We start from the raw sequence: 19477 nt of genomic DNA on the forward strand, positions 1-19477 counted from the left end.
AGGGAGTTAAAGAAGGAGGTGGGGTGGAAGAGAGCAGCAGATGAGCCCAGGAGAACAGAACAGGGAGTTAAAAAGGAGGCGGTGGAAGAGAACAGCAGATCGGCACAGGAGAAGAGAACAGGGAGTTAGAGAAGGAGGCAGAGTGGAAGAGAGCAGCAGATCAGCACGTGAGAAGAGAAGAGAACAGGGAGTTAGAGAAGGAGGTGGGTGGAAGAGAGGAGCAGATCAGCACAGCAGAAGAGAACATGGAGTTAAAGAAGGAGGTGGGGTGGAAGAGAGCAGCAGATTAGCACAGGAGAACAGAGAGTTAGAGAAGGAGGTGGGTGGAAGAGAGTGGGTGGAGTGGGTGGAAGAGTACCACTTTGTTCGCCATAAGTTGGCAGGGTATGCTCAGACGTGAGTCCCTTGCTCACTTTGCCACTGGATTCAAGGAAGCCGGGCTTAAGACGGCTGAAATGCCAGAAACCGGTCCTCAGAAGCTTGTTTTCGGTCCAGGGAAGGCATGGCTTGGCAGTTCGGGCTGGACTGTTCCCATGAGGCACAGGGTCAGACTGATTTGCATATGGCCATGTCTGAACTGGGGTGGCAGAGTGGGCTAAAGAACGGTGATGGATTAAACCCAGATCTGTTGACTGGGTGTGAGTGTTTGATTGGTTCAGATGCTCCGTCCATCACCACCCCCTTTTGTACCACTTTGTTCGCCATAAGTTGGCAGGGTATGCTCAGACGTGAGTCCCTTGCTCACTTTGCCACTGGATTCAAGCAAGCCGGGCTGAAGATGGCTGAAATGCCAGAAACCGGTCCTCGGAAGCTTGTTTTCCGGTCCAGGGAAGGCATGGCTTGGCAGTTCGTGCTGGACTGTTCCCATGAGGCACAGGGTCAGACTGATTTGCATATGGCCATGTCTGAACTGGGGTGGCAGAGTGGGCTAAAGAACGGTGATGGATTAAACCCAGATCTGTTGACTGGGTGTGAGTGTTTGATTGGTTCAGATGCTCCGTCCATCACCACCCCCTTTTGTACCACTGTGTTATAATCAGGGCTACTAATTATGTGGTTTAATCTGCGGTGTTTACTGTATTTGCCACATATTCCATAATTTGCTGTATAATCTGCATCTTTAATAAATTGATAAAATAACAAGCGTATACAGTCACATGATATGCTGCAGCATTCTGCTAATTGATTGAGTTAGCCTGACCTTGGGTCCTCCTTTACCGTATAATTCCAGAGGCCCTTGTGACAGATCGTACACTCAGCACCTAACTGTCCAAAAGAGTTCTTGTCAAATTTGATAGTGAGTATATTATAGCCACTGGGAAGGACGCAGTTTAGTCGGACTGGGAATTCACCAGCTGCTGAGAAAATGAGTCGGCCTCTACTTTTAACACTTTATAAGTGACACACTGCAGAAATAAACAAGCGTCCGCATACATTGCTATAGCGCCTACGTATGAAACGCCGCCAGGCACTGAAGTCTGACACCTGATTGTGAACACACTGGGCTTTCAATAATTTCAACGCTTAAAACTCTCTAACACAGGAGAGACCAGATCACTTCTGTCCACAAGGAAATTACACAAGGTTGTAGGAGTTCGCGAGGCAAGAGTTGGGTAGAAGGGTGAAGGAGAGGAAGAATGAAAGAATGAATGAAAAGAGAGGGGACAGAAGAAGTTCTGCAAGATGGAAGGAGAGAAGACAGGATAACACCTATAGGAAAGAAAGGAGATTGGGAGTTAGGTTCAGGGAAGTGTGGATGGGAAGAAGAGAAAAATGTGAAAGGAAACTATGCAAAAAGAGGAGCGACTAGAGAAAAAGTAATGGAAATAAAACGGAGAGAGGCAAGGGCAGGGAAAAGAGATGAGGGAAATAAAATTAAACGGGTAATACAGGAAAGATAAAGGAATTTAAGAGACAAGGTAATATATGAAAGAAAGAGACTAAGAGGAAGAAAGAGGGATGAGGTGAGGTAAGAAGATAAAACGGAAGAGAGAGCAAAAGAGAACAGAAGTACGGGTGGGGTGAGATGCGAGGTGAGAGGAACGTAGAGAAGGGAAACAAGAAGAGAGAATAAAATGCGAGAAAGGAATTAAATAAAAAATATGACAAGGGAGTGGAGAGAAATGGAGAAGACGGAGGGTGAAAGAGAGGGGCAGTGAGAAGAAAGGTTTGAGACGTGAAGACGAACAAGGCCTAGAAGTGGGGTTTAGTGAAGGAGACAGCTCGAGCAAACTTTCCCGGGGAGCGGTAGCGGCTGGTTTTATCACAAGGAGGATTAACAAGCTCTTGGAATTGCTGTGGGGGGCGGCGGGGTGGGAGCGCATTGCTTTGAAGTCTGATGCGGCGGGCTGATGCTAACTGATCCATAATGTCATCTGTGACTGCCAGAAGAGCAGTTTCCATGCTTTTGGCAGCTCTGAACATGCCAACTCTCATGGACTTTAGCAGGATAGGGTAATCGAGAAATGGGCCGATTATTTGAAAGGGTCTCAGGATTGGCAGAGGGCTTTTTGAGCAATGGGAGAACTTTGCCTTTTTCCAAGATAGAAGGACCTAAGCCAATGCTAGGGTAGTAATAAAAAGCGTAGTGAGGGCTGAGCCCACTGTTTTGGGGGCAGAAAGAATATATGTAATGCGGACAAGGGTCATTTGGAGAGTCTGAATTGATGGAGAGCATCAGGCTGGTGACGACATGGATATTAACGGGGATGAAATTGAAGAAAGATACTCTCGCAGATATCGCGGCGTGAGGTGGAATCCCTTACACAGCTTATCAAATAAATATATTATCTACATACTAACTAAATATATCGAAATCAGATTATAACGGACGACTTTACCAGAGTTGGAGGCTATCACTACCTCACTCTGGCTTTTGAAGAGCTATTGGAGTCTCATGATTTAAGTTCTCCTTTGTACCTGGCAGCAAATAGTGAAGGCTTTAGCGCCTGAACAGCTACAGAAAAGAACTGAGTACCTTAACTCAAAGATAAAAGAAATCACCTCTGATCTATTGTGGCCCTTCTTTTTCCTGACGAAGGCACAGTTCTGTGCCGAAACGCGCGTAGAATTCAACAAGTTGTAATTTTTGTACCACATTGCTCTTTGAGGATTATGAAAAGTAGATATCAATTGTTATCATCTCTGTGAATAATATTCTAATAAGTTGTACAATACATGTTTTTTATATGTTGTTGTATATTGTGTGAATGAGGATATGTATGAGTCAGTATGAATGAGGTGATGTTTTATAATAAAATGAACTTGCTATACTCCATTAAATAATAATAATAAAAATACTCTTTATTTTACAAAGATAAACAGTATCTGCTGGTTCTCTCTGTGCTCTCTATATACTTCGTTTTGTTGATTGTTGCATATTAATTGATGTCGATATTATTGTTGCCTTAAGTCCTTACACTTGATTGAAGAACTATACCAGTAATGGCTACCGAAGGCTCATTCAGGAAGGGAAGAGAGTCCATGCTAGACTGAAGCTCAAAATGTGTATAGACAGGATTCATTTTGATCAATAGAAAATTTGCCAGGATGCAGCATAGTTCTTGTGATGGGATAGTGGCTTAGGAGCAAGCGCTACTCTGAAAGAAAAACGTAATAATTCAAAACATCTCCAGAGAAGAGTTGTATCTATAGTGAATAAACTCCGCTTAGTAAGTAATAACGATTTAGGCAACTTAGTTGTCTATGATAGTTATTGAGTGCAACTTTGTATATGCCACTATCAGTATGAGAGTAGGTGCACCATCAAATGCGATTGAGCTCTTTGCAATACAGTTTCAGTTCTCAGATGCAATTGATGTAGCAGTTGGCCAAGGTGTCTTTTGTATATTAAAAAGGAATTTAAAGAGGAAGATGGCGTCAATCATTTGCATGATTCCATTTCTCAAGTGTTCACGTTAGTGTCATAAACATGGTGAGGACAAGCGTCACTTCCATTGGGCTGAGTTTAGTGCATGACTCAGGATTCTGACAAGGTTGTGGAAAATGGATCTTTAAAGTATGTAGATAATGGGTACCAGGACTGGAGGGAGAAGAGCAATATTTTTACGATATGAAAAGATAAGGTCTGAAGTGTAGCCTGCTGTGTGAGTGGGGCCAGTAACGAGTTGCTGATGCCCCAGAGTTGACAAGACAGTCAGAAGGACACAAGAAACTGGATTATCAATGTTATCCACATGAAGGTTGAAGTGAAGGGAGCAAGCAATTCAGTAACTTTAGACCTAAAATCTTTCCTGGGGCCTGAAGGCCAGTAAATAAGAGCCTCACACAAGGTGGGCGATTTGTCAAAGACTAATTTGAATGTAATGTAGCCATTCGAGGGAATCCGCTTTCAAAATGGCAAAAGTAAGCTCATCACAGCGGATGATGACGACACCCCTGAATATTCTGAAGAGCCTCTTGCCTGATCAAGTTTCAAGTTTTATTTATTATGATAAAGGAACTCCTTATGAGGTCCACATAAAAACCAAAATATACATACCAAGCAAAAGGCACATAAAATGTCATATCAACACTACAAACAAAAAAAAAAAAAAAAATAAACATCTTAATACAGGTCCAAAAAACATTTAAAGAAACCATACAGTTTAAAACAAAACATTTCATTAGGTGGGTTAATCAAGGCCGCCTGAAATGATGAAGCTGAAAGAATGTTGAGTTGATGGCAAATTGGTCGTAACCATCTACGCCTAAAAGGCATCAAGGCAGGACAAACAAAAATAACATGATTTAAGTCCTGGTCATACATCTGACAAAGATCACAAAGTGCTGAATGTCCGTACCATCTGGCACAAAGATCTTTCAACGGAAGCAGATTTTGTCTTATTAAGTACACTAAGCGACGAACGCCATGAGAGATGTTCCAGTACATATAAGGTTGAGCTTTCCGCAAAATACAGGACTCAATAACAGGAGTACCACCTTTTTTTAACAGCCGGGAATCTCTGTCCTGACAAAACCCCAGTTCCCATGTGGTAGATTTCAGGATGGTTTTTAATTGATAAGAGGATAAAGAAAATAAAGTCTCTTCATCCAATTTCAGTTGTGCCACGGCAAATCTGAAGTTTTTTACAAGTAAGGAATAGTCATTGAAGTTTCCCAGCAATTCATTTTTTATAAGATCTCTTAAGGTGTTAGACTCACTTTTTGCTATACCTACTACCCAACGTATAATACTGGCCAAACCTTGAACCCAGCTACTGCGTAAACCCAGTTCCTGTCTCAGGGAAGCAGTAGAATTTGCTGTACTAACAGATAATAAACTACGCAGAATTTTCCCTTCTGCGGAGTTTAAAAAACTCCACTTTCTTAGATCTATTAACTCTATTCCGTATAACAGGGAGGCAGGAACTTTTGCTCTAAAAACATCTAGAAGAATAGAAAAATGCCTTCTACCTGTGGCTTTATACAGGGATACTAAACTCTTTCCCTGTGAAATAGCCTTCCGGAGTTATTATCCATATGTGCTTTGTCACTTAAATTATTTGTGACAATTTTTCCCAGAAAGGTATAAGATTTCACAATTTCCAATTTTTGATCCCCCACAACCCAAGGAAAGTTAAGAAATTTAGGTTTCTTCTTACCGGAGAAACACATCACTTTGCTTTTTGCCGTGTTTATCAATAGGTAATGGTTTTCGGCGTATTCAGACAGCGCTTGCAAACGATTATTCAAGCCCTTCGGGGTAAGATCCAAAATCAAGATATCATCTGCATACATAAGGCATGCAATCGGAACTCCACCCAAAGACGGGGCAATACCAGCGCATGCTGAGAGGGCCACAGGTAAATCAACTGTATAAAGGGAAAACAGCAAAGGAGCCAGAAGGCAACCTTGCTTTAACCCATTAGAGGTAAAAATTATTTAGGAAAAACCACGTTCACCTCCCAGTAGAACTCTGCACCAGGTATCTGAGTAAAGTGCGCGAATTAATTTAATAAGAAAGGGGGGCATACCTAAATCAAATAACTTTCTCCAGAGCAATATTCTATCCACTTTATCAAATGCGGTGGAGAAGTCAATAAAGGCGCCGTAAACCTGCCCACCACGGATTTTCACATATTTTTCCATGATAACTTGAAGTGCAGTCAAGTTATCTAGAGTTCCGTGATTTTGTCTGAAACCTGTTTGTTCAATAGGCAGGATTTTAAACTCAGTTACCCATTGGTTCATTAAAATAAGAATACATTTTGCGAAAACCTTACCAATGGCGTCAAGCAAAGCGATTTGGCGATAATTTTGAGGAAGATCTCTTGCCCCTTTTTTATATAAAGGAACAATGATACTTCCTTTCCAGGAAGGGGGGACTGTTCCACTCGAAAAGCAAAATTTAAATACAGGAAAGAGGATTTTGCTCCAAAGTTCACTCTGGTGTTTTAATACAGAGATGGGGACTTTATCTGGACCCATCGCACCAGAGGAACGCATGTTCATAATAGCAAATTCAATATCCTTTACCGATGGACAATCAAATATACGGGAAACATAATTAGATTCCACCATGGGCAATTGTGAATTATTATTACTGTACAAATTCTCGATATATTGGACCCAAATCTGTTCCTCAATGGCAATAGGGGTGGCACTGGCTCTAGTCCCACAACCCTTGCCGATTAAAGACCAGAAAGTCTTGGCTTGGCCGTTATAAGAAGCTTCCTTCAGTTGTATCCAAAGAGAATCTTCCTTATTGCGCTTTAAACGGGCCTTAAGCCTAACTCTCCTTCTTTTTTAAAATTGACAACCTATGCTTGGCTTCTTGGGAAAATGATAGATATTGCCCCCTTATTACTTTATTTATTTCTATATTTATAGCCCGCAATGGATGAGGGACTGCAAAAGATTTTTTCACATAGGGTTTCTTTTCCGCTATGGAAATTACCGATTCTAAAAAATTAGCAAATCCCAACAGCTCTCTCCCTTCCCAGAGAGATAAACTCTTGACAGTTTGATTCAAGAGGGACACCAAACTTTCAAAGGAGCGAAAATTCCAGAAACATTTCCCTGAATTGGAGTCAAAATTCACCAGATCCGTATCCATACTCCAAGAATCCACTTTCGGAAGACTGACAGAGACTATAAGCATCAACGCATTATGGTCACTAAGATTAGACTCTATGACTTTCATATTTTTCAACTGGGAAAAAAAGGCATAATCTGCCATAACATAATCAATAATAGATTTTCCCTTATTTGATTTATGCGTAAAAGCAGCCGGGGTGTCAGAGGGAAGCCTCCCATTTACTATTAAACAGTCAACTTTATGTAGGCCTTCTAGGACAAGTTTACCTCTTTTGTTAGTTTTAACTTTAACAGGGAACTGGGCCGATGGTATATTCAGAGACTCGTCCCTGAGGTTGTTTCTAAATAAATCCAGCCCACAATTGGATATATTGCAATTTAAATCCCCAAACATTAATACATGAGGAGGCGGAGAAGCATCCATCGTTTTAGTTAAAAAGGAGAACAGTGTTTTTAGACCATCATTATAGCAACAATTTGGGGGAATATAGATGTTTATCACTACCAACGATGTATTAGGGCAATCCTTAAATACATCTTTTAAGGTTATTGCCTGGAACAATTTCCCTGGATCGAGATAATGTGAATAATTCCATTTTATTCTATTTGTTAACAAACATGCTATTCCTCCCTTTGCATGGCCTCTTCTAGAGGAGGTTGCACCATTTTCCAAAACAAAATAATCTTTTTCTAGAGCTAATCTACCTTCCACCCATGTTTCTTGTAAACAGATTATATCTGCCTTATGGGAATACAAAAAGCCTAATTTCTCCTTATGATCTTTAAAGCCTGCAGTATTCCACGATATGAGCTTCAACTCTTTGTTAAAAATTTGAATGCGGTTTGGGGCAGGAAGCAGATGTACTTGCTAAAACTCCAGGTAACCAACTCCACTTAGACTGATCATCTTTCACAGTTTGTTTAAGAGGAGGATTTTTATATGACACTCGCCTTTCATTCCTGGACACACATATTTTTAAGTCCTCCGATCTAGAACTAGACCAATCCGATGACAACAAACCCGTATTGGAGGAAGATAACAGATTGGGAACAGCACATTGATTTCGTTTTTCCCCAAAGTATGGCACAACATCTATTCCTCTGATTTGTAATTCCTCTGCCCACTGTAGAATAAGATTTGACACTACTTTAGATTGGAATTTCACCCTTGTAGATCTCCCTATCAAAGAGTTAAGAAGAAATACTACATCCAAATCAGATGTTTGAATTAATTTTAAACTATCAATCTCTTTGAAACAAATAAGTAAGGCAGATCTATTTAGAATTAAATCAGTTTCAAATAAGGGAAAAAAATCAAGAAACAGAGTATCTACATTTATTTTTTCTTTAGGAGGAATGGTTACAATTGAGGGTGCCTCTTGGAAAGGCCTTGCTGAAGGATTGAGAGAGGAAAGGGAAGGATTAACAGAAGGAGAGGTGACCTTGGGTACATCTTGGAGAGGCCTTGCTGAAGGGTTGAGATAGGAGAGGAAAGGATTAACGGACGGTGAAGTGACCTTAAAGAGGAAGGGGTTATTGGAACTTATGGGACCTGGTCCTGTACACATAAGTTCCACTTTAGGGGAAGCAATCATATCTTCCTGAGAGGCAGAAGACTGCTCAGCCTGAGGGGGATCTTCCAGAATTGGTTCCAAACTTTTATCAAATAGAAGTTTTCTCTGTCTTTTTTTAGACAATCTTCGAATGGGTTTTCTCTTCTTTATTCTGTTCTTTTTTTGTTTTGGGGGAATCAAATTGTCAGCTATTCCAGTATTTACTATACAGATCTCCTCATTTTTTGACTGTAAGGAAAATATAGGGAAAAGAGAGGGTGTTTCAATCTTATGGTTGACTGGGGACGTAGAAACTTCCTCTATCTTATCACTAATGGAAGCTACACAATTAGCACCAGAAGAAACCGCTTTGAAAATTTTAAGGTCAGCTGGAAGTGCTGCTGGATTCATTGTTTGTTGGCCATCCATGAGGAGAGGAGTTTGAGCTGAATCCAGTGCTATTTGAGCACTTGGAGAACTTTTTTTGGGGATCTCCATCAGAGTAGCAGACGATGGAGGGCAATCAGACACTGCTCCATTCTTATTTTGCAAAAGAACTTTTAAAATTTGAGTTACCGTGTCAAAAATGCACTCAGAACCTCCCACAAATTTTTCAAGTAGGCTCAGAATCGAAGATAAAATAGATTCCAAAGAGAATAATGAATTAGAAATTAACTTCCCATCAATACTTGGAGACCCCTCAGCTAAGTTGTTCAAAATAGGGCCAGAACAAGAGGTAAAGTTTAATTGAGCAAGGGAAAAATCTAATTTATTAGAGGGTGTACTACTTAGTGGACCCGCACTTGAAATGGATATAACTTCATTTGAATTTGGGATACCCCTAGATTTCCCCTGTAAGGCTGTCATCCGATCCTTATGAGCTGTTAAATCGATGTCAGGTAATGTAAAATCCCTTTCTAGGACGGGCGGATTAACTGGCAAAACTGACAGAGGACTAGTGTTCACTATAACTTTGGGAACTTCCATGAGGGACGCTTGGGGAAGAACAGTACTATCGGGTTTCAAAACCTCACTACCCGAAGACTCAGAAGGAGAATTCGGTCTCAGTTGCAAGTCGTTTGAAGTCAAAGGCAAACCCCTTACTATTACGGGGCTAGCAGGTATTAATAGAGATTGACTAGGAACCAAACTCAGGGTAGAGGAAATGTTAATAACCATATTAACAGACTCCGGAGCGTTATAATCTGGAACCACGCTTGGGGGCTGTGACTCAAACGACTTGTCTTTCCCTTTATCCCATAAGTTGAAAAGCTGACACTGGCCTTTAAGTTGCATAGAGGACGTAATTTTGTTGCGTAAAGGGTTAGATTTCGTTTTAGACCCAGATTTCCCTACTAGAACACGACCAGAACGCAGTTTTTTAGACGTCATGAGAAAAGATTACATAAGATAAAATTGATCAAACTCCCTAAGGTACACTACAAGCCTGTAAAGGAATGTCAAACAAAATGATATCAAGGATCAAAGGGAGAGGGCCCAGCCCAGCCTACTTCAGCCTCTGACGGCCTCAGACGGTCCCGCCCTTGTCCCGGGCTTCGCCCGGCGCGCTCCCGCGCGCTCCCGCGTTGCGGTACCAAGTGGGAGATTTATAACTGCGCTGAGGCGGGGGAGGAGCCGGCAGGGAGAGCGGGTCAGCTGATGGAAATGCCGAGGGTCAGGCGCTCCTGGGACTAGTAGTCCTGCCCCTGCCCTCGCTCGCAGCCCTGCACTCACCACCGCCCCAGGAGTTCAATCAGTAATGTTTAAAAGACGCTTTAGCTTCGTAGCACAGCGCACTTCTGACAGCGCAGTCCAAGATGACAACAGACGATGCGGGACCCGCGGAGCGGGTTCCGCGAGAAGTGGAGTATTAAAACAGCAGGAAGAGCGACTCCAACGTGCTCGCAGTCCAGTACTCCTTTCTATTTTCCAAAACAGCAACAGGTGAGCAATCCAATCAGGGAAACTGACACGCTGGTTTTTAACTGCGCTGAGGCGGGGGAGGAGCCGGCAGGGAGAGCGGGTCAGCTGATGGAAATGCCGAGGGTCAGGCGCTCCTGGGACTAGTAGTCCTGCCCTCGCTCGCAGCCCTGCACTCACCACCGCCCCAGGAGTTCAATCAGTAATGTTTAAAAGACGCTTTAGCTTCGTAGCACAGCGCACTTCTGACAGCGCAGTCCAAGATGACAACAGACGATGCGGGACCCGCGGAGCGGGTTCCGCGAGAAGTGGAGTATTAAAACAGCAGGAAGAGCGACTCCAACGTGCTCGCAGTCCAGTACTCCTTTCTATTTTCCAAAACAGCAACAGGTGAGCAATCCCTCTTGCCTGATAACTTTATAACCAGGGGATATTGCAACAGAAATGTTTGGGTTGGACGAGACATTAAGTCAGCTTCAGTGATGAAGACAACCTCAGGCACATGAGTGTTGATAAGGTCCCAAATCTCTGTTTGGTCCACTGGTAGAGAGTGAGAGTTTATGTATAAGTAAGCCACATAAATGAAGTTAATTCGTGAGAAGTGCGCTGCTGCTGGGCAGGAGAGTATTGGGTAGGTTGAAAGTAGTAGACGCCAGGTGTAGAGGGAGACTGGTGAGAAGTACTATCTATGAGGAGAATCAAATTGGAGGAGAACTTTCATTGGCTGAGGCAGAAAAAGACTTTCCCATTCAGAGCTGGGCCTGTGATAAGGAGAGGAGGTAATTGTTGACCCAGAGGAGAGACTTGGTGGAATAGTAAAGTCTTACTTTAGTGTCCAGGGAGAGAGAAGGCCCGGATCCCCGGCTCTAAGTGTGGTCCAGATGGGCTTGTATTTGGTGTCTTTTCCGCGCACCAACAACCCAGGGGGACCATAATGAAGCAGCCCTGAGGCAGGGTAGACGGCACTTCGAAGAAGGAAAACAAAGCACAGACTTTCGCTCCTGCCCTTGAGAAGCGACAAAAGTCAGTCCGCAAAAAAAACGGGTCAAAGGAAATTAAGACTGGCACATAAAATTAATTAAAATGAAGAACGAAAAAAAACATAAAACTTAATGGGACAAGCACAATGATATAAAAAGTAAAGGTAAATACAATGGAAGTCTAAAGGGAGCAAGGGAAGTTGGAGGGTGCTGAGCCACCTGCTTGGGGTCCAAAAAGTGGGATTAGAGATGAGCCCTCTAACCTAAACATGGCCCCAAGTCTAACCTGCCTGTTTACTCTTACCCCAGTGCTACCACGTAGCCTAACCCGAATTCTTACCCTAACTTTAAAAGTGTTGATGCACTATGTAGAGGTACTTCAATTTAATGTAGTTGATGAAATAGTGGAGGTGCATAGTGTTACATAAGAGATTCTTCGAGAAAGTGTCTGCGAGCTCAGTTCCAAGTACTATTTTATGACTAAATTAATAATTATTAACAACAGAAACGGCTGCAGAAGGCTAGACCAGGCACTACTTCACAAGAGAATGGCTGTAAATAATGAGGCCTGTGTCCTGGACATTTTAGAACACAGTGTATGCGACTAGCAAGCCCCCTGGAATGACACAACTGAATATACAAACCAGTCACTCGAGCTTTTAAACCTACCTTTAGCCTTGATCGCCCTGTCCATGTTTGCAGCATCAGCGCCAGCGTTGAAGCCTGGGGTCCTTTTAACACTTGCTGCATCATCCTAAAAGCAATGCAGTTGTTTAGAATAACGAGTCTACTTAAAGTAAAACCTTTAAATCAGAACCAACATCGGTGCTTAAAAACATTGGTTTATAGGTATCCTCGAATCTTCTCGGCAATGCTGCAGATAATTAATTAGCTTTTCAAACTCAAATATGCAGGTGGAGTCGACAAACTGTTCTTATATGTTTGCGAACAATGGGAGGGAAAGTGGCAATAACTCCCCTAGATTCTGTACGTGTTGCCTCTGCAAGCAATACCCAGAATCTAGAGCCCTGTATGCAAGCCTCTGCATGGAGGAAGCCCAAAAACATGCAAAGGAAACTCTACCAACATCATAGATGCCAACTGTCCCTTTTTTGCCAAGACAGTCCAGGCAAGTTGGAGACTGTCCCAGGTAATTCACTATCCCAGGACAGTCCTGCAAATTGCACTTCCAGCCCAGCCAAGTGTCTTGCATGGAATTAAGATGGGAATTTCAAACTTTAGGCCAAAGTAGCCGAGTTTAAAAAATTCTCCAATGCAGCTGAATGGGAGAATTTTTTCAACTCAGCTACTTTGGCCTTAGGTTTGAAATTCCCAGCAATTCTCTCTTGTGGAGACCTTATAATCTGCACTATGATAAGAAAGCAGATTTAAATTATGCTAATTGTGTGGGTTGGGCGGAGCTTTGGGGCAGTGGGTGTGGTAAATTTTCAATTAAGTAATTGATAGCTGTGCTGCAAAGTGTCCGTAGAAAATATTTTTTAAAGTTGGCAACTATGCAACATACACCAAGTCCCTTAAAAAAATCCTCATGTCAATGCATTTACAGACAGAAAATGCACTGTCATACAGAGGACTAGTTAGAGCAGTGAGGAAAGCACATGACTCTGGAACTCCAGATCCTCTCCTTTAATTGGGATGACTAGCCAAAACCTTTGTCTTTTCAAAATAGCTTACTCACAGAACCAGCAATGTCATTTTTGGCCCCAATTGTAATCTGGGGCCCAATTACAATCTGGGAACTGATCTGTTTTCAGGTGAAAATGGCAATTGTGTTTGAGGAAGGATTACAATGTAGGGACAAACAGAACACCCCATGGGTGTTTACCCTGACAATTTATCGCCAGGTGGAGGCTGACGCAAATCGGTCTGACAATCAGCAAACAGGCAGTCTTAAGCCATCTAGGTCCCTGTTATAATGTGAATAAGGCAGAGTGGATAGGAAATTGCACATTCACTTAATACCAAACTCTGCCCGAGAGTTATTTAATTGGGCCGCAATTTGCGCACAGGAATCTGCAGAATTTACCCTCCTATCAGGTGGCCTAATTGGTCAAATTAAAAGCCAGAAAAGTGGCCGTCTGCTAAAAATACTACAGCAAAAAGAAGTATTTAACTTCGGGAATGTCATGCCTTCCCTTGGACTCTTCCCTAATGCCCATAGCACTCATACTCGTAGGTTTATGGAGAGTATACCCACAGGTGTGTCCTGTGCAACGGGAAAAGGTGTTGCTTAAAAGCAACAGATCATTTAAATCTGTATGCTTCAAGTTAGCATAACTTGTTTTTAACGTAGGAGGCTGTGGGGTTCAGCTTCTCTGCTCTTTCGTAGCACATCCAGTAACTTGGTCCTCAAATACCCTGTAGTTTTCCCTGCCGCGCGCTGCCGGTAGAAGTTTCTGGGCACCTCCGAGTCTCTGCTTTGTTGTCCGGGCTTGCGTGCTGTTGCCTGGAGCAGATTCCGAGCAGGGAAGGGAAGGGCCCCTGCAGCGCCGTACCACAGAAGCCGAGGAATGCCAGCAACGCCTCGCGTGCTTTGTTCAACAGAAACCTGTCTGAACAACACAACTTTAAAAAAAATAAACGCGTCATGCGTAATTTAAGAGGTGTCTTCCCTACGTCACAACCAGTTTAATAAACAACTTTATTAAATTACCATGCTTGGAGTGCTTCTTTGTGAAAATTAAAGCCTGCGGGCGGGGAGCACAAGCCTCTTCCTCGTTCCCCCAAAACGAGAAAAACAAGCGCACGCAGCAGCAGGGGGAGGCACGGACGCGCCTTTCGCAGCAGCAGGGGGTAGGTGGGGGGGCTGCGCGATTCACTTGCGGGAGCGATAATTGCTACCATATGGTAGCACTCGCTCCCGCAAGTAAATCGTCACATGTGCACGCGTTGCCATTGAAGGCAATGGAATGCGTGCACGTGTTTGGCTCAAAAGCCGAAGCCATGGCTATAGGTCTTTTCCTAAGCAGCGCATGCGCGAAGCTAGGTGAGACCTAAAAAAGCAGCAACTAAGGCTTTGTGGTATATAGTATTGAAAATGCTTCAGTTCTAAAATAATGAAACTGCAAAAGAACTATAACCTCTTCTTTTTATCTTCTCTCGCTGGCTTCTTTCATGAACTGGATTCTGTACATTTTCTCCATCTGGTGAGGTGCAACATTTTTCTTTATCTACTGGTAAAACAGAATGTCCTGCCCTATACGGAGGCAAGAGGCCCACCACATGCTTTAACAGCCCAGACTGGCCGATTGTAATTCAGTTTGTGACAATCAGCCGGCAGACAGAATTACAGGGGGAGTGGGGGCAGCTCTTGTGCTCAGAGAAAGAGTGCGAGGCGGCCCGACCCGCCAGGGAGCCGACGGTTCTTGTAGGATAACAGTGCTGCTACCTGCATTGTCCAAAATTATGGACAAAAGGCGTCCATAAAAGGGATCATCAAGCACAATGGACGTGAGATCCAAATCACGGACGCTCAGTGAAATTTACAGATGGTTGGTCACCCTAAAGACTGCACTTTGCCTCTGAACTCTAAACACTACACTACTGCACTCTACACCACTGCACTCTGCTGCACTATGTATACACAACTGTAGCCAGTGAACTCTAACCCATTCAACTCCACAGCAATGCACTCTACTATGCACTACTCTAACATAAGCCACTGTATTCTACGACGCTACAATGTACGCTGTCGATTTATATGCCGCTGCTCACTATGTCACCATACCCTGCAACACTCTACACCCGTCCACTCTACTCTATGCGACTCCACTTCACTGTACTCTACTCTGTACCACACTAAACCACTGCACTGTATGTCAATGACCCGAAGGTATTAGTCCTTTACACGAGCACCAGTCACATCTCACAAGAATACATTTTTTTTTATAAGCGTGGGGAGATTAAGTAATTTGTCCAGAATCACAGAATGTTGAGCCCATGCAGACTCGAACCTGGCTCCCCAGTTCCAAATTGGCAGCTCTGGTCTTTACGCTATATCCTCCCCTGTTGCAACCACTCGGCTCATCGCCTCTCTTCCTCCATTAACCCACACTTTTCTCACCGCTACCCATTACTTTGTCTCTTCTTGCCCAGTACCGCGACCCTGCTCCCCCACTCCTCGAATATTCCGGTTCTCCCCATATCTCGCTGCTAATAATAATAATAATAATAATCCACATTTGTATAGCGCACAATCACCCGTAAGGGTCTCTAGGCGCTGGGGGCCGTCGGGAAGATGCTCCTTCCCTTTCCTCACCGCCGGCCTTTCCCTTGCTCTTCTCCGCCCCTCCTCCTTCCACCCGGCTCCCTACATCTCTCTGCTCCCCACCGGGCCCACCTCCATCCCTCTGCTCCCCACCGGGCCCACCTCCATCCCCTCCCTCCGTGGCTCAGGCCCAGAAGCCGACGTGCTGCGCCGCAGGTACACGGGAGCCGTGGAAAGCGCCGGCGCTCTCCGATAAAAGCCTGTTATTAACGGTAGCCGGACACTGCCGGAGTAACCCTCCCCCTCCGCTCATGACCGTGGCCGGGCCGGCTCGGGTTCCCCCTCCTGCCCGAGCTCGGATGCCCGTGCACTGCGAGGCCTTCTACGTACAACAGAACCCCGGGGTGACGTCACGGACTAACGGCCTCCGCGCGTGACGCGTCGTCACCCACGCGCTGCATCACATGCGCACAGGCAGCGTGGCAGGCACACAGGTGCCTGGAGTGAGCGGCTGAAGAGAAGCATGGGGGCGGTGGGGGGCAACTTACCCCTCACGGGGGTAGGTGGGCGTGTATCTGACCCATCACAGGTGGGAGGAGGTGGGCGTGCATGAAAACCCATCAAGGGTCAAGCGCCCCCGGGATAAACCGGTTGCTTTGTATGCAAATTCTTGCCACGCGCCTCTGCAGTACTGTCAAGAATGGCTGGATTTCAGATGTACACTCAGCCTGAACGGTGTAAATAAGAAGTCAAAGGTATTTTATTTATTGTTTGTTTTTAAATAATGGAAAACGCTTAGACCGTGAAACATAAGTTATAGGCAAGTGTTTCCTTGCCATTCCTTGGTGGGAAAAGTGATGCCCGTGTCCATTAATATTTTTCTAAGGGAATTCAGGGGCGCCGGGGATGGAAGGTACGTGGTGCATTCGTACAGGACGGCACAGTCACGACAAGGAACTTCTTAAGTGTGAGAAATGCCTCACTAATGACTCATATAACATCCTGGCCTCACAATCACAGCCTATGCCAAATGCTTCGTTAATATATATGCAAACTATCCCGCCCGTCTTAAATGCCTTAAGGCCTAACAGCCCAAAACGCTTCTGGAATAATTTCCTTGCAACTAATAGTCATTGATCCTTCCCCGCCACTCACAAATCTCAGTGTCAGATCCATGCCCAAGATACCCTCTGAGCACAGCAGCTCACCCCCACACTACCTCCCCTCCGCCCCCCACCACCGGCAACCTCGCTCCAGAGCTGATTGTCTCGAGAGACTAAACCATCCCATCAGGCACAGAAGCATTTCTAGCAGATGTAGTGTCACAGGGGAATAAGGCAATAGGGGCCCTTTAATCCCAGTAACAATGGCTATTTTATGATACTCACCTTGCAACAGGGGGCCACTGGCACCCTTGCTATGCCACCGCCAAGCATCTAACAACACCACACAATCCATACAAAACCTGTTGCAAAAAGCATGTAACCCTTTTCTACCCCGTCACCCCAACAGCAATAGCATAAAGAAGGAAGACTTCACACAGATCTGCTCAGGAAAGCGGCTTAACTCACAGTAACATCTCACTTACTGCACATCATCCCTTGGTAATCTGGAGGTCTGCTGCGTGTAAACACAAAAGATCCTATAGGTGCACAGTGAAAAGGCAAAAGAGTATACCTTCCCCAGCACACCCACACTCACATCCAAACTTCCCCCCCCGGCTCCATCCAATCGCGTCCCTCGTAAATCCTATCCCTATCTGCTTAACAAACCAATTTACCCAAAAAGTCCAGGGAAAGACTGGTACAGTGTGAACTGACCCCATAGTGTGAAACTTCCTCTCTGATAAGACTGGTGTGCGGTAGCATCATATTACATGTTGGGATCACACATACAAATTAACCTCCCACCCGTAAAGGTAACCGGACAGTCTTCTAACAAGTCTCTTCATTTATCAAATGAATGGCTACAGAGCCAAAGTCATATCCACCTTTTGTTGGTCCTAGCACAAAAACTTCAAAGGTGTGCAACAAAATAATTAGTCCTGTAGGTTTAAGATGCCTGCTGAGCATACATACCTCCTGCTACAATTCCCCCGGCCCGCAACCTTCCAATACCCCTGCTGGCTTCTTTTGCTGCTCCTATCTTAAAATAGTCCATATCAAACTGCCTCCCCAGAAGAAAAACACATGTAGCAGCTCAGTAACTGTCAATGAGGGCCAATATTGGTGTACAGAACCTACTCACTATTCTAACTTAAGTTCAGAAACTCCTTAAATGTTCCATAGAAAATCACATTGAATTCACATACAAGGCTACCAGAAACAGCACCCGCCATAGCTGGCAGAGAAATTAACTACCTCAGGTGAACCCCACAACACCTAGCCAGGATATCGGCAGATTAGAAACACCGCACGGAAAATAAAGGGAAAACTGAAGCCAACACACCTTTTCCATTTGCTCTCCCAGGGTCCCCATCAGAGTCAGAAATGCCTCAACACCTCTGAAATGTAACCGGGGTGTGGAATCTAATAAAATATCTACTCGTCCATGGGGCAGGTTGCTTAATAAATCTACTTGTCCTGTAACAAAATCCACTTGCCCCTGTGGTGCTATGTAGTGCAGTGGCAAATTATGGTTGCAATCTCATTATATCAGAGCTCTGATATAGCCTCTCTGATAATGCCATTGCTCATACCATAGTAGTGTTTGTATACTTGCAATCCCCAGGGGTGTGGAATTTTCCAAATAATCTAGTTGTCCAAGGGACAAAATACCACTGAGATCTACATGTCCTGCAAAATCCACTTGTCCCACCTACTCCCGTCCCACATCAAACATAAGGGCTCCGGCTGACAGAGAAACATTAATATATTTTTCCTTTATTCAGTAAACCATGAAATGCTGTGCAATAATAATGCTAAAGGAAAACTTGACAAGCGTGATTATCCCTTTTATCCAAACATATAGAAATTGAATAGAAATACAACAATAAACGATTATGCATGGCAGGATGCTCTAAATCCCATATTAGCAATACTTCAACAGTTATGATAGATGTGGCCTTTTATGTCCGCACACATGCTTTGTGCCTCCTGTTGTAAGCCAGAGATCAATAGCTCTGCTGGGGTCATAATCCTCAAAGTTGGGTCCTTCTACCTTAAGAAGCATTAGGTCTTGGAGAACATCTTGATTTAACCGTGTTCTTAGTGGGTTCTTAATGATATTCATGGCAGAAAAGACACGTTCAGCTTCTGCTGTAGATACACTGAATGTGAACATCATCTCCACAAGCTTTAATATATTAGTCAACGAGTAAGGTTTTGTTGCTAGCAGGGTGGAATATGCAGGCAATACAGGAATACCTTTGGTCTGAAAGCTTTTCATATGGGTTTTAAGTCCACAAAACTCCTCTACAATTGCCAACCTCTCGTCTGTTGTGAAAAGTACCTCAAAATGTTGCACAATTGCCTCAATATCAGAGAGCCCATATGTATAAAGCTCCTCTCTACTTTCTGGCCACAGTGTATAATCGAATGCCTGAAAACCTTGAACCGGCATGCAATTAAAATTTTCAAACCTCTTATCAATGTACTTAACCATACTGTCAATGAGCTCACTGTCACTTTGGATTGTTGCTGCTGGTGGGCAGTGTCCTGATAACTTTATTTCCCAGCCATCAGTAGAAATGTGTCCAAACTTCTTTTCTTCCGGGTGGTACAGTTTTTTAAACTGCTGCATATATTCACCAAGCTCAC

The 19477-nt window shown here is 44.0% G+C and overlaps 1 protein-coding gene and 1 long non-coding RNA gene across 2 annotated transcripts in view; one reads left to right on the plus strand and one right to left on the minus strand.

The window, feature by feature from the left end:
• The window catches only part of LOC144761214 (uncharacterized), a 120724-nt gene extending 105923 nt beyond the window's left edge, over positions 1–14801 (minus strand). The window contains exons 1-2 of the mRNA XM_078646698.1: positions 14593–14801; positions 12161–12245 (exon numbers count right to left, since the gene is read on the minus strand). Of these exons, the coding sequence (XP_078502824.1) occupies positions 12161–12185 (25 nt within the window). The 5' untranslated portion in view covers positions 12186–12245; positions 14593–14801. The remainder of the gene's footprint in view (positions 1–12160; positions 12246–14592) is intronic.
• Positions 14802–16302: 1501 nt separating this feature from the next.
• LOC144761216 (uncharacterized) overlaps positions 16303–19477 on the plus strand; it is a 163964-nt gene continuing 160789 nt past the window's right edge. Inside the window, exon 1 of the long non-coding RNA XR_013595633.1 lies at positions 16303–16474. This is a non-coding gene — a long non-coding RNA (uncharacterized LOC144761216). The remainder of the gene's footprint in view (positions 16475–19477) is intronic.

Source organism: Lissotriton helveticus, chromosome 6 (genome assembly GCF_964261635.1).
Source record: "Lissotriton helveticus chromosome 6, aLisHel1.1, whole genome shotgun sequence".
Classification (NCBI taxonomy): Eukaryota; Metazoa; Chordata; class Amphibia; order Caudata; family Salamandridae; genus Lissotriton; species Lissotriton helveticus.